This window comes from Scyliorhinus canicula, chromosome 2 (genome assembly GCF_902713615.1).
Source record: "Scyliorhinus canicula chromosome 2, sScyCan1.1, whole genome shotgun sequence".
Classification (NCBI taxonomy): Eukaryota; Metazoa; Chordata; class Chondrichthyes; order Carcharhiniformes; family Scyliorhinidae; genus Scyliorhinus; species Scyliorhinus canicula.
In genome coordinates, this window is record NC_052147.1 from 240,450,498 (window position 1) to 240,465,353 (window position 14,856).

Genomic DNA, 14,856 nt, shown 5'->3' on the forward strand with positions numbered 1-14,856 from the left:
ACAGGGAAAGCAACTGTGTAACTCCTTAATCAATTAGATTAACAGATTGTGCAATTAACAGCACAAGGATCAAGAACAAAGTATAAATTAGAGTGGGTGAATTCGATGTTAACTCAGGTAGAGAGAAAGCAAAAGGAAGATTAGATTAAAAGAGAAAGAAAAAGACCGAATAGAAAAGCTAAAAGTAAATCAATATTAAATTGCCACAAATTAAAACCTGAAAGAATAATATTTCACACTGGCAGTAGTTTATTTTACGTATCAGAGCAGCTACTTCACAGAGATTTCTGTTTACCACCCTGTTAAATGGGTATTTAGACAGGATTATACAAGATTTAACATTCTGTGCTTAATTTCAAGCACACAAATACAGCATAAAAGCTAAAGAAAAAGTATACAAAGTGGCGAGGATTAGTGGGAAGTCAGAGGATTGGGAAGCCTTTAAAAGTGAGCAGAAGACAACTAAAAAAGCAATAAGGGGGGAGAAGATGAAATACGAGTGCAAGCTAGCTTGTAATACAAAAGAAGACAGGAAGAGTTTTTTTCAATATATAAAAGGTAAGCAAGAGGCAACAATAGACATTGGACCACTGGAAAATATGGCTGGAGAAGTAATAATAGGAAACAAAGAAATGGCAGAGGAACTGAATAGTTACTTTACATCAGTCTTCACAGTGGAAGACACCAGCAGGATGCCAGAGCTCCAGGAGAATCAGGAGGCAGAGGTGAGTGCAGTGACCATCACTAAGGAGAAGGTTTTGGGGAAACTGAAAGGTCTGAAGGTGAATAAATCACATGGACCGGATGGACTACACCCCAGAGTTCTAAAAGAGATAGCTGAGGAGATTGCAGAGGAATTGGTGGTGATCTTTCAGGAATCCCTGGAGGCAGGAAGAGTCCCAGAGGACTGGAAAATGTCTAATGTAAGAAGGGAGGGAGGCAGAAGACGGGGAATTATACGCCGGTTAGCCTGACTTCGGTCAATGGTAAGATTTTAGAGTCTGTTATTAAAGATGAGATCTCAGAGTACTTGGAAGTGCAAGATAAAATAGGACTGAGTCAGAACGGCTTTGTCAAGGGGAGGTCTGTCTGACAAATCTGTTAGAGTTCTTTGAGGAAGTAACAAGGAAGTTAGACAAAGGAGAACCAGTGGACATGATTTATTTAGATTTCCAGAAGGCCTTTGACAAGGTGCCATATAGGAGACTGTTAAATAAGTTAAAAGCCCATGGTGTTATGGTAAAATCCTGGCATAGACAGAGAATTGGCTGACTGGCAAAACGCAGAGTGGGGGGATAAAGGGGTCTTTTTCAGGATGGTAGCCGGTGACTAGTGGTGTGCTTCAGGGGTCTGTGCTTGGACAACTTTTCACAATACACATTAATGATCTGGAAGAAGGAACTGAAAGCACTGTTGCTTAGTTTGCAGATGATACAAAGACCTGTAGCGGGACAGGTAGTATTGAGGAAGCAGGCGGGCTGCATAAGGACTTGGACAGACTAGGAGAGTGGGCAAAGAAGTGGCAGATGGAATACAATGTGGAAATGTGTGAGGTTATGCACTTTGGAAGGAAAAATGGAGGAATGGGGAGATGCTTAGGAAATCAGAAGCACAAAGGGACTTGGGGTCCTAGTTCACGATTCTCTTAAGGTTAATGTGCAGGTTCAGTCGGCAGTTAGGAAGGCAAATCACCTCAGAAGTTCATCCCTGGTCTTGTATTCTAGCCCTCTCGACATGAATGCTAACATTGCAAGACCAGGGATGAACTTCTGAGGCGATACAAGGCTCTGGTCAGACCCCATTTGGAGTATTGTGAGTTTTGGGCCCCATATCTAAAGAAAGATCTAAGGGGCAGGACGGTAGCACAGTGGATAGCACAATTGCTTTCAGCTCCAGGGTCCCAGGTTCGATTCCCGGCTTGGGTCACTGTCTGTGCGGAGTCTACCCGTTCTCCCCATGTCTGCGTGGGTTTCTTCCGGGTGCACCGGTTGCCTCCCACAGTCCAAAGATGTGCAGGTTAGGTGGAGTGACTAAGCCGAATTGACCCTAATGTCCAGAAAAGGTTAGGTGGAGTTAAGGGGATAGGGTTGAGGTGTGGGCTTAGGTAGGGTGCTCTTTCAAAGCCCCGTGCAGACTCGATAGGCCGAATGGCCTCCTTCTGCACTATACATTCTATGCTCTATGAAGGATGTGCTGGCCTTGGAAAGGGTCCAGAGGAGGTTCACAAAATGATCCCTGGAATGAAGAGCTTGTCGTATGAGGAACGGTTGAGGACTCTGTGTCTGTATTCGTTGGAGTTTAGAAGGATACGGGGCGGATCTTATTGAGACTTACAGGATACTGCGAGGACTGGATAGAATGGATGTGGAGAGACGTTTCCATTTGTAGGAAAAACTAGAAGCAGAGGACGCAATCTCAGACTAAAGGGGCGATCCTTTAAAGCAGTGATGAGGAGAAATTTCTTCAGCAAGAGTGTGGTGAATCTGTGGAACGCTTTGCCGCAGAAGGATGTGGAGGCCAAATTACGGAGTGTCTTTAAGGCGGAGATAGATAGGTTCTTGATTAATAAGGGGATCAGGGGTTATGGGGAGTAGGCAGGACAATGGGGATGAGAAACATATCAGCAAGATTTAATGGCGGAGCAGACTCGATGGGCAGAGTGGCCTAATTCCGCTCCTATGACTTATGGTTTTATGATATAACTTCATGGTATTCAGTGGTGAAGCCAAGAACAAGAGACTATTTTTGCGAATTTTTGTAATGGCACAACTTGAACAGTAACGTTCGAATATTTGAGCTGAATCATGGATCTGTCCCACCTCAAGAAGTGCTTGTACCATTTGTGCATAAATATCAACGAATGCCATTAACCTGACCATTACATTGACAGGAAAATCTGGGCCATTATCTTTACAAATGTTTAAATTCGGAAGCTATGAATCATGCTACTGCGCAGTAGCAACTCTGATAGAGAATGAACAAATCAAACATTGCTTATGAAGAGCATTCAATAATGAATACATCGACATGTATGGGTATTATGGTAATATCTTTGGCATTATTAAAAAAATGTTTAAAGTTACAGTCTCATTGATATTGTGGTCTATCCAGTGATATAATCCCTTCTGAATACTGGTTGTTATCAAGATGTATTTCGGGAATATATAAATCTCCTGAGTGCACCAGAGTCATTCCCACTGGTGCTAGGGGCATTTCTGAGGTGAGATTACCCAACCTTTGTTGTGTTAAAATATTCATAGCGGATAGCACCAGCCAGCTTGCACTTACCAATTCCAGGGCACCATTTTTAACGGGCACCCTGATCCCAGTTGCCAGAGGCAGAACCCCTCCCCCCACAAAGGAAATGGTGACCGCCCCTGCTGACAAGGGGAGCACCCCCAGCCCCTCAGGAAGAGGTGCACCCTCCTCCCACCACAACGTAATGGGTCAACCCCTCCTCCCACCACCAGGCATGAGGCTAGCCAACCCCCTCCTCAGTAACGCCCTCAGCTAAACCTCCCCAAACCACCCACCTCAGTTACCCCCTCAACCCACCCCTTGTTCTGATTTCCAGCTGCAGGCAACTTCAAAAATACTAAGTGCGTCCAGTTCCTGTTTTGCAACTGCAATGTTTGGGAGTTAATAAGCATTGAAGTTAAGAACAATGGGGGTACTTCAGATGCAATGAACTGTGAAGGGAAAGATAAATAAACAAAACTTCTGCCTGCTGTGTCTAAACCATTAAGCTGTCAATCAAAGGCTAGTTAAAGTTACTGGACAATGAAATCAATGAAAACAAAGCATTTCAAAGGCTCTCAGGGGATTTCACAGCTTTTCAAGGATTGTAAGCGTTTTAGGAAAGCTCAGAGATTTCAAAAAACTGCAGTGTTAAATGCATGGGGTTTGATGAGCAGATGCGGGGGAAAAGGATAGTACTAGAGGCTACCTGGCTTGTATCCGCAATGAACTGTTTAATCTGTTTATTAGCTGTTCATTAACTAGCAGTTCAAATTGAGCAGGCTGCTTCAAAATGTTTAGAATATGAGCTTCCCCGCTAGTGGCCCACACTGCCCTGGGGGCCCACCCAACTTGGGCTCGTAAACTCACCCTTTTAAAAGCCAGCCTAGATTGGGATCCACTTCCACTTATCTTGACTGGGACCGTTGAGTTTTAAGCTGCATTGCGGCCTTTACTTTATGTTAAAAAATTAAATGCTGTTATACATAGCTTGTCTGGCCTCCTGAGCTTTTATAGTAACTTAGATTTCTTGGAGGGGAATTGGTCCTCATACCCATTTTATAGGCATCAACAAGCACAACTAGGGCAAACTTCAAGGACTAACATCATTTTAAAAAATTAATTCTTGGGATGTGGGTGTCGCTGGCCGGGTCAAAATTTGTTGTCTATCCCTAATTGCCCTTCAACTGAGTGGCTTGCTAGACCATTTCAGTGGGGGGCAGCAAAGAGTCAGCTGCATCGCTGTGTGGGTCTGGAATCACACATCGACCAGACTAGGTAAGGACAGCAGATTTCCTTCCCTGAAGGACATTGGTGAATCAGATGTTTTTTTACGACAATGGTTTTATGGTCATTGTTAGACTTTTCATTCCAGATTTTTACTGAATTCAAACTTTACCATCTGCCATTATGGGATTTGGACCCAGGATCCCCGAGTATCACCCTGGGTCTCTAGTCCAGTTACAATCAGGCCTCTTACATATGGAAATAATAATAATAATCTTTATTATTGTCACAAGTAGGATTACATTAACACTGCAATGAAGTTACTGTGAAAATCCCCTAGTTGTCACACTCCGGCACCTCTTCGGGTACACTGAGGGAGAATTCAGAATGTCCAAATCACCTAACAGCACGTATTTTGGGTTTAGTCGGAGGAAACCGGAGGAAACCCACGCAGACACGGGGAGAACTTGCAGACTCCGCATAGACAGTGACCCAAATGGGAATTGAGCCCGGGGGACCACGGTGCTGCGAAGCAACAGTGCTAACCACTGTGCTATCTTCCCATCCAATTCGGATCTCAATACCTGCTTTAAGTCTCCTGGTGAAAATTGGTTAGCTACCATTAAAAAAGCTGTCGGAACCTTTCCATTTAGGATTTTTCATTGGTCCCTGCAGTCGACAAGGAAATACACTGCCAGGGAGAGAAGGACAACTTCCTCTTTTTACTGTACATGTGCACGCAGTGACCTCCTGCCTACCAACTGTTATTGCACTCCAAATCCTGAAATTTAGCTTTGATCCGCTGTTGGTAAGACATCTACCTTGACATCTAGCTTTTGAAAACGGGTGAGCTGCCTGTGGAGATGAGACAGGCACCCAAATTCAGCAAAAGGGGCTTTAGTCACCATTTCAGAATGCCCTCTGGTCTCTGATTTGAGGTGCACTGCTGGTTAGGGAATGGTCAATTTCCATCTGGCACAGTAGTTAGTACTGCTGCCTCACAGCGCTAGGGACCCGGGTTCAGTTTCGGCCTCCGGTGACTGTGTGGAGTTGGTACATTCTCCCAGTGTCTGCGTGGGTTTCCTCTAGGTGCCCGGTTTCTTCCCATAGTCCAAAGATGTGTGGATTAGGTGAATTAGCCATGCTAAATTGCTGTTTAATATATGTGCAGGGATGTGTAGGTTAGGTTATGGGATTACAGGGATAGGGTGGGGTGGACACTTGTAAATGGACAGAGTGCTCACTCGAATGGTCCATCCAGACTCGATGAGCCGAATGGCCTCCTTCTGCACTGTAGAGATTCTATGATTATATTCTATTTTATTGAGTACACTTAAACATTTAAAATATATGTTACAAAAGATTAAACCAAACTAAAAAGCATTGCATCAGAGTGCACATGATAGTCAAGTGCAACTATTTGGCATATTACCCAAAAGCTTTTTGCTATTTGAAGCTGTAAGAATATAAGAAGTTAGACTAAAGGATGGCTGCTAATAAATAATCTTGAGGAGCAATATTTAATACAAATTATAAAAGCAAATTACTGTGGATGCTGGAATCTGCAACAAAAGAGAAAATGCTGGAAAATCTGGGTTTTGACAAAGAGTCATCGGACTTGAAACGTTAGCTCTTTTCTCTCCCTACAGATGCTGCCAGACCTCCTGTGATTTTCCAGCATTTTCTCTTTCGTTTAATACAAAGTAATTGGGATCAATACCTGTGTAGCAGCTCCTGCATGAACTGGTCACTTGTTGAATCTTTAATTGGAACATCATGATCCTGATAGGCATGAGATGTTGATGTAAAACTGCCTTTTCTACTGTTGCGTGTTTCATGTCGTGTGATCTCACAACTTTTATTTGGAAAAGCACCATCTAATTTTTTATCACAATTGGCATTTTCTTTCGTAACTTCATTCTCCTCTTCACAGGCTTTTTCATTTTTTCTTTTGTCTCTTTTTTTGTCTAATTTTGTCTGCTTGATTTCTAAACCAGTTCCATTTTTGGTTTCTTTTTTCTCATCTTTGGATTTTGAAGTATCGGACTTTTTGCTGTTCGGCGCTGGCAACTTGCTTTTTCGGAATCCAAACCACTTGGCTATTGAAGGCCCAGTCTTCGTTTTTACCTCTGATACCTGGACTTTGTCGTGTCCTTGCACCTTCTGCATATTTTCTTGAATTCCCAACATGACTTTTGCTTCAATGCTACATTGTGTCCCAGAAACAGAAGGCAAAACGAGTACTTTGTCAGAAATTTCGGGCCTCTTTGAGAGGTTCTCTTGTTTCTTGACAAGTTTTACCATATTAAGTTTGGAGGGGCTCTGCGGTTTGCTCAGACCTTCCTTTGGAGGCATATCTGGTGATGATTGAGACTCGTATGCTGCCTGCTTTACGCTTTTCCCTTTCTGGGGCATTGGTTTAGATTTTTTCTCACCTGATTTATCACTTGGAGGTAGATTTTGGATTTCCTTTTGAGGTGGTGACTGGTTGCTGTCAAACTTTACAGAGCTAAGATGGCCATCCCCCTTTGGTGGAGTTCTACAAGGCAACTTGCTAGGACTGCTATGATGGCTACTTGAGCTGCTTCCGCTTCCACATGACACTTGTCGTGAATAGGAAATATCTGCTGTTCTTGGAGAATGTGAAGGACTTTGTGTAGCTGAAGAGCCACAAGCAGGTTTAGTTTGCAATGTTTCTGTTGCACCGGTAGAGTTCTGCCTCGTCAGCGAATTACCTCTTTCTGTTGTATTTGTGATTATCTGGGTTCGCACCTTTCCTGGCCCATCTACCAATGAAACAGAAGGCTTGTCCCCAGTTTGATTGCTGAAACTCTGACTTCGAGCTTTGGCACCATTCATGCCTAGGGCTGGCTTAAGGTTGGGTTTATTATTAGCTGAAATTGACCTCTTAAATGCCTTAATTTCTATGCTGTCAGCATCACTCCCAACTGCTGTGCTTCTGTCATGCTTTGTTTTATCTTCAAGGTCTGCAGAAAAACCAATTTTAACAGCAAGACCATCTCGAAGTTCGCCTTTTTTCTCAAAATCAACGAATGAATCTGTTTGTTCCAGAGGTTTTATATTTTTTGATACATCAGCCTGCTTAGATTTTTCATGAACTGCATTTCCTTTAGAGTAGATATTAATACTATCTTTCTCATGCTTCCCGGGTACAGTTGAACTTTTTCTCAATAACGGGGGAGATTTTAAAAGTCCCTTTAGTCCAACAGGAATTCGAGTTTTCAAGTTTTTTTCATCAGAACAGTAAATGTTTGTATGTCCATTACTAAAACTAGAGGGAGATAAGCAAGAAGGTTGTGGCTGAGATGAAGGTTCATTTATGCTTGATGCTTGGCACTGTGGAGATGTTGTTAAAATGCTGGACGGCTTCCATTGTAAGATCAACCCATTTTCACTTACTTTCCCTGCTTTGGCAGAAAAGGTATTTTGTGGAGATGGATCCTTTTGGTTTGCATGAATGCATTTTAAACTTCTAATCACTTTAACAGCTGTTTGAGAACAAGGTTGAATCGATGGCGGAGCATTTGAAGAATTTGTTTTCAGGTATCTTTTCTCAAAAGAGCCCACTGCCAAATCTTTAGCTACTCCACTTGAGTCCTGGGCGTTTTGAAATGCCTTCTCATGGTGGGAACTGCACAAATCATCCAATGTTGGGGACTTATGGGATTGTAGACTTTGTATTTCTTTAGTCAACTGGACACAAGGTGAAACCAAACTCGTAACTCCTTGTGGCTTTAAAGATGAGCACTGTGGTGCATCCTTGCTTATTTCAACAGGAATGTATTTTTCAGTTTTTGTTACTATTTTCAGTGATTGTTCATAATTTGGTTTTAATAGTAATGACGTCGATCTCCCTGGTGGAGGTGGAGGTGATGGAGATTTTATTTCTTCCAGTTCTAAATTATCATGTTTATCTCGGGTAGGATATTCTCCAAGATCCGTCATCTGCCTTCTGGATAATAAAGATACTTGTGCTACGTTGGAATTGGTCTTTCCCGTTTCAATGGGGAATGCAATCCCAGAGTCTCGAGAAATATGTGGGCTACATTTTGGAATGGTGGAGCCATCTTTTAAACAGTGATTAATACTAACACTTGGCATTTTTAAATATTTGGCGAGTTTTACATTTGATAATGATGGCGGTTTATCTTGGACAAGAGAACCAGATGTTGATAATGTGTTGCTAACATCAATGCTGTTTATTTTAGAGGTTTTATGTGGTGAGCCTTTGCCTCTATTAGGTATTTTGGTTAGACGTGGCTTTTGAGTAGAAGATGTCTGCAGGGCAGGTACAGAAGATACCCAGTTTGATTTATAAGCTGCATTAAAAGTTGGCTTCAATACTTTCTCCTGTTGAAAAATGTGTGGTGTCAACGGCCTGTCAGAGGTTACAGAATCTGTACGAACAATAGAACTAAATATTTTCTTGTTGGCTTCAGGGTCTTCTAATCGTTTTTGTTCGGTGTGACCTTGCAATGACTCTAAAACTGTATAATTCCTTGCATCACTTCCTCTTTGACAACTTAGCAGCCCTTGAGGCACCAGTGCAGCATCTTTAGCAAAAACAATTTGCCGGTGATTCCCATCAAAAGCAATTGGACTAGAAATTTCATTTGAAGACACAGTGACACTTGCTGTCTGCTGGGAATTAAATTTAATTGGCTGGCCATCTTCAGCATCAAACACTATCGTAAGGCATTCTTCAGATGATGTTTTTACGGCCTTGGTCGTTTGACAATTTTCTTTCAGCAAGTTCAAAGTCTTTGGCCTGTTGTCAGAGCAAGTTGAAAAATGGCCTTCATCTTTATCTGCAGATGAGAAGAATGCTTTTTTGCAACTGAGTAAGTTTGCATGACTCACTGTCCGGTTGTCTGTCAATAAACTTGTTACAAAATCAGAAGAATTTCTTTCTTCCTCGCATTCCAGATGCAGTTCATCTAACATCTCAATATCTTCGGTGTCAGATAGCTGGATTGTTAGATCTTTATAGTGTAGCTTGGTGGAATTGAACTGCAATTTCTTTGTCGGCGACTTGTTGGTTGTACATAGTTTTTCACTTGATTGAAAGCTACTGACAAAACTAGTCAACTTCTCAGGCTTTTCTCCTGAGCTTATATCTGTAAGCCTTTCTGAAACACATTTTACACTGCCATCCCAACTAAACAGACTATCAGATACACTATGTGTTAATTTTTTACAGAGCAATTTGCAATCTTTACTTGGCACCTCATTTACTGTGGTTATGAGTGCTGTGCAGTCATCATCTGCATCATCGTGTGAATCAGAATCATAGCCAAATGTTTTACTTTGCTCTAAGCACAGGTCTTTAGTGGTGGCCTTAAGAGGTGTTTGATCTTTACTCTTCCGACATTTTAGGCCCAGAGAGTAAATTCCTTCATTTGAGTTCATACAATCTTTGTAAGCCCATTTTGACACAATTGAGGAATGCTCTAACAGAGGTTTTTTCTTTTGTAGCTTCTTTAATCCTTCCAGAATGTGGCTCTCTTTTTCTCGAGTTGGAGGTAGTTCTTCTGCAGGGCTAGAGAGGTTGCTGGGAAGTGAGGAGCCAATACTGAGTCTCTTTTCCCAGCTTAGAGAAGACTATAATTGAAAAGGAAAATATTATTAAGTCAGTCAACAAAATAGGATAAATATTCCAGTCAGGGCATAATCCCAGTATTCGTACAAGATGGGAATTGAGAATACTAATATTTTGTGTTTTCTTCATCCATTGCAAACAAATGAAGCTCGATTAAGCACAAAAAACCCATCTTGGCCAGACAAAGAAGCAGTCTACTTTCATCCCCATTATTTGTCATTGGGGATATGTGTGGGGATCTATTGCAGTTGTTGTACTCCTGTTTATTGGCAAGTGGCTGATTTCGTTTTTTTAAACTTACCAAATCATTATTTGTTTTTGACATAAAAGTCCTGAAATTCCAGTTTGTATAAAGGCCAGAGAATGGGTCTCAATGGGCAGTATTTGAGAAAGAACACATTTCTCTTGGGTTCCACCATTTTTTACTTAAAAAAACTATTTTTTGGCTGGAGATGTAATGGATTATCCACCTTATGTCCTTTATTATGGGGTACAACTGGGAGTGGGGTGGGCAGCAGGAAGGTGGTTTCACTGCCTGCAACATTCTTCCCTTTGGCACCCTCAGGCCTCCATGGAACTCTTGGCAGCTAAGAGCTAATGCGTACAATTGAGGCCTATAAAAATATCCCAAACCAAAAATACTGGTTAGAGAGAGGTTCAAATACCCTTTTTCTTCATGTTTAGCGTAAAACTAGAAAGGGCAACTTCTCTTTGTGATTTGTTGCTGCTCCTCCTCTCCATCGTTAGAAGGTGTGACGCCATTCCAACATTTCACTAGACCTTGTGGATGGCTGACACTGATGTACTCTTTCAGCTACAGACTGCCCATGTGTCATTGCAGATGGCCCCATCCACAGAATTCGGGGCAGTGTCTGCAAGCTGTTCCACTCTGTTACAGTTGAGCCAACAGAGATCCCCAGGAGGTTTGGGCCCACAGTGTTCTTAAAACTGGATAATTGAAACTTACTATCAGCCAACTGCACACCCGTTCGTGAAACATGATTGCCAAATGAAGTTCACTGAATAGGACTCAAACTGTACCCTCTTACTGCATGTCTTTCCTTCATTCCAAGTAAAGGAGCCACTTGAATGTTCACTGCAGGCACTTGAAAGGGAGAGTTCACTGCTGCTACAGCTGCTCCTGGGATAAAGTTGGCTCGGTACAGCCAGATTTACTTGACTCTGGCACTTTAAAATAGGTACATTGGTTGATGTGTTCTCTGGAACTCCCTGTTAATACAAAAGGGGATACTTGTTACACACTGGAATTATTCCTCTGTTCATTTTTGGTTAATGTAAAGCTTTCACCATATTCACTGTTTATACATCACTTCCAATGTACAGATGTTTTTATTCCACTTCCAAGCCTTTGAAGTGTTTCTCCCTTTCATACTACATTTCAATTCTGAGAGCAGTGAAAATAAGAATAGAACAAATGGAGTCATTTCTAACCATCCAGTCCATGCTGCCATAATTGTTGCAGGACCTTAAGTGACTACTTTTCCATCACGGTATTCCTCCAATTTTTAAATGCCGACCTTGAGCATTACCATTTCGGACACTCCGTCCCGCCTCCCCACCCCCAATGCGCCAACTTAGCTGTTAGGGGTTCCTCAAGACCACCAACACATCATCTCATAAGGACACCCTGGGCCCACTCTCTGGCCCAACTGCACACTTAATAATGTAAATCTGGATCTCTCGCTGGTGGGGAGTACCCCCCCCCCCCTCCCCCCATGGGGTCGCTGTGAGACTCCCCATTTCAAGATCACCCCATTCATTTCCCCAACCTTTATGAAGCCCCTTCATACCATCCCCCTTTTCAGGTCCCGATCATTGGCAGTGTCAACTTGGCATCTGGACAGTGCCAGGTTGACACCGCCAGGGTACCCAGGTGCGAGGGGGAGTGCCAGGGTGCTGCCCAACCCGTCCCCGACCGCCCAGGGAGCTCCAATGACCTTCAGTCCCTAGAGTGGCCATGACACCTGATCTCTGCTTGTGGAGACCAATTCTGCAGCCAAGTTCTGACGCAGCATGAAATGCGGCGCCAACCATCCTCGATAATCAGGAATGCTCCCCTTCTAGGGGGCTAGACCAGCGCCAGAGTGGTCCCCGCAGCTCCAGCTGGCGCGGCACGGCCGGCGCGAGTTCACACATGCGCGGCATGACTCCGTGCAAGCACGTGGGTTCCCTTCTCTGCGCTGGTCCCGGGCAACATGGTGGAGCCCTAAAGGGACCCGGCGCCGAGGAACATAGGCCCCCATGGAAGTAGCCCATCCACCGATCGGTAGGCCCCGATCGTGGGACAGGTCACCGTGGAGGCCCTGCCCCCGCGGTCGGATCTCCCCGTTCCCCCTCCAGGACGGCCCCCGCAGACACAACTTCCAGGTCGCGCCATGTGGGACCTGAGTAACCCACGCCAGCGGGACTCGGCCAAACTCAGCGGGCACTCGGCCCGTATAGGCCCGCAGAATCGCCGGGGGGGTGGGGGGGGATGCTTTCAACGGCCCCCGACTGGCACGGCGGCGATCCCGTGGGCACCTGAAAATCGGTGCCAGAGAATCGGTGAGCTGGCATCGGGGCGGCCCAGAGCTAATCTGCATCTTGGTGACGCCTTGCCGGTGTGGTTGGTGACTTCCGGGAGCCAGGAGAATGCGGCCTGAAGTAGGGCGTGCATATTTAAATGAGCCTAATGGCATGAGTCGGGTGACTTGCATAAACTTCCGTGCTCGCCACAATGCTTGATTTGGGACTCTCCCGTGATGCGCCTAGATTGGCGCCAGATGTAACGCGAGGGAAAAATCTCACCCAATGTGGCACATCACTATGTAGCAGTAGAATGCAGGATGCTAAGAAGGAGGAAATAATCCTGCAGCTTCGGGAAATCTATTTGCATTGGAAACAAACAGTTGGCAAAACAAAAAATTATTAATATTTAGGTGCAAATCTTGGCTCAGTTTTGACGAAACATCCATCCATCTTTTCGTGTTTCTGTGGCCTGCTGTGTTTTTCCAGCAATTTCTGGATTACTTTGCAGGTTGCAAAGATTTACTCCTCATTAAGAAATAAATTAAGCTTGACTGATTCTGGTCTCTAGGATTCTGAACAAAAAGCTAGAATTTATAGGTTTCCCCCCCTACATTACCTTGGCATGTATTGTACCAATTCTGTTATTAAAATAAATATTTCATATGCAGAGACTCGGAAAAGCAATTTTCTATTAAAATCTATAATATCAAATCAGTTCCAAACTTCAAAGATGTATTGCATTTAAAGGTAATGATTTCCATCTTGTACAAATGGGTACATGTTCAAGAAAGTAAAATTTAATTACTCCATCCAAACAAAAAATAATTGCAAGACTGTGTTATACAAATCAAAGCATCTGTCGATTTGTTCATAAAGGAAAGAAATACAATTCAATTCATCTGGATATCACTCAGATGCCACAGTACAGTGTAGTTGATTAGATGCAAGAGAGATTTTGTGGAGAGCACATTGCAAACAGGCAATGCCGTTCTTTCTTTCCTATTCTAAATCAATTCAAGGCTCAATTACAACTGGGGTATGAGAATAAGGGAAAACCGTAGCAAAACGGAATTAGGTTTAACACTACAGGAATGTTTAAAAAAGGTACTGGAGATATTTTACAAGACACTGAACATCATATGAAGCTGATTTAGTTGGATGTTTTTGGACCTGAACATCTATGCATTGCTTGGGATAGCAGACTATGCTCCAACTGTGCTTTCCAATAACCAGGCCATCAGCGCGATGTCTGTGTGCTGGGTTGCAATTTTTGACAATCTGTTGGGAGAAATGGGAAACAGAAAGCCAACTGCAGATTACATGATTATTTTGACAACATCTCTATTTTTGTCTGCGAAAGTGTGCTTCAGTTTCAAGTTGCCACTTGAATTCTTCCAATTTCCACTTTGATCTTTCAGTCATCGGTCTCTTACTCAGTCCTGGCAAAGCTCAACACTAAACTTCAGGCGCAGAATCAATGGGTGTTGGGGTGTGAGGTGGATCAACTCATGCCTGGTGGGAGAATGCTGGCATTTGGAATTTGATTCTTCGACATGACAGCGTGTTGCAGGAGGGGTCTTGGTGTTGGTCTGTTTTGTTTTTTCTTCCTGTAGCGCATTGGACATGTTGTACTTCACCACAGATGCTGACTGACTGGCTCTGTGCTTCCAACCTATTCTGATCTTATTTCCAATTTGAAGTACTCTAGGTTTCTTGCTTCTTGTATTGCCCGAAGATCATTGCTTCTCACACTTAGAGGACAACACGCAAGGTATTTTATGGTAGTTCATTGTTTGATTCTGAATGGCCTTGAGACATTAGGCACCTGGGAGACGTTAAAAAAGCAGATAGGCTGGCTTGGATAAAAGAATATTTGATATGCTAATGCTTATTTAATCTAATCTATTTCTGGATTGGGACTGAAGACTTTGTCCTACATTTTTTAAATGAAAGGTCCAAAGCATCTTCAACTGGGGGAAAGGGCACAGACCCTGATACAGAAGTATGAGGACATTGCCTCAATTTTCCCAAAATGGAAGAATTAAACTGACCATGAAACATGAACAATAACCCAGAGGGAATACACACAGGGTTGTGAAATTGGCACCTCTCAAATTAATTTAGATAGGCTGGCAGCACACAAGAGATTGTGACTTGCAGAATACTCAGTAAAGATCCAGTGAAGTGTCAGGTTGCAAAGCATGTCAGCTCTAAAAGGCAGATTTTAATGGTGGCAGAGAAGT

At 43.2% G+C, this 14,856-nt stretch overlaps 1 protein-coding gene across 13 annotated transcripts in view; it reads right to left on the reverse strand.

Annotated features, from left to right (window-relative positions):
- The window catches only part of nckap5l (NCK-associated protein 5-like), an 837,372-nt gene that overhangs the window by 120,634 nt on the left and 701,882 nt on the right, over positions 1-14,856 (reverse strand). For all 13 annotated transcript variants that reach the window (XM_038789861.1, XM_038789862.1, XM_038789866.1 and 10 more), the window contains 2 exons: positions 11,126-11,314; positions 6,185-10,086 (listed from right to left, as the gene is read on the reverse strand). In XM_038789861.1, coding sequence (XP_038645789.1) covers positions 6,185-10,086; positions 11,126-11,314 — 4,091 coding nt within the window. The remainder of the gene's footprint in view (positions 1-6,184; positions 10,087-11,125; positions 11,315-14,856) is intronic.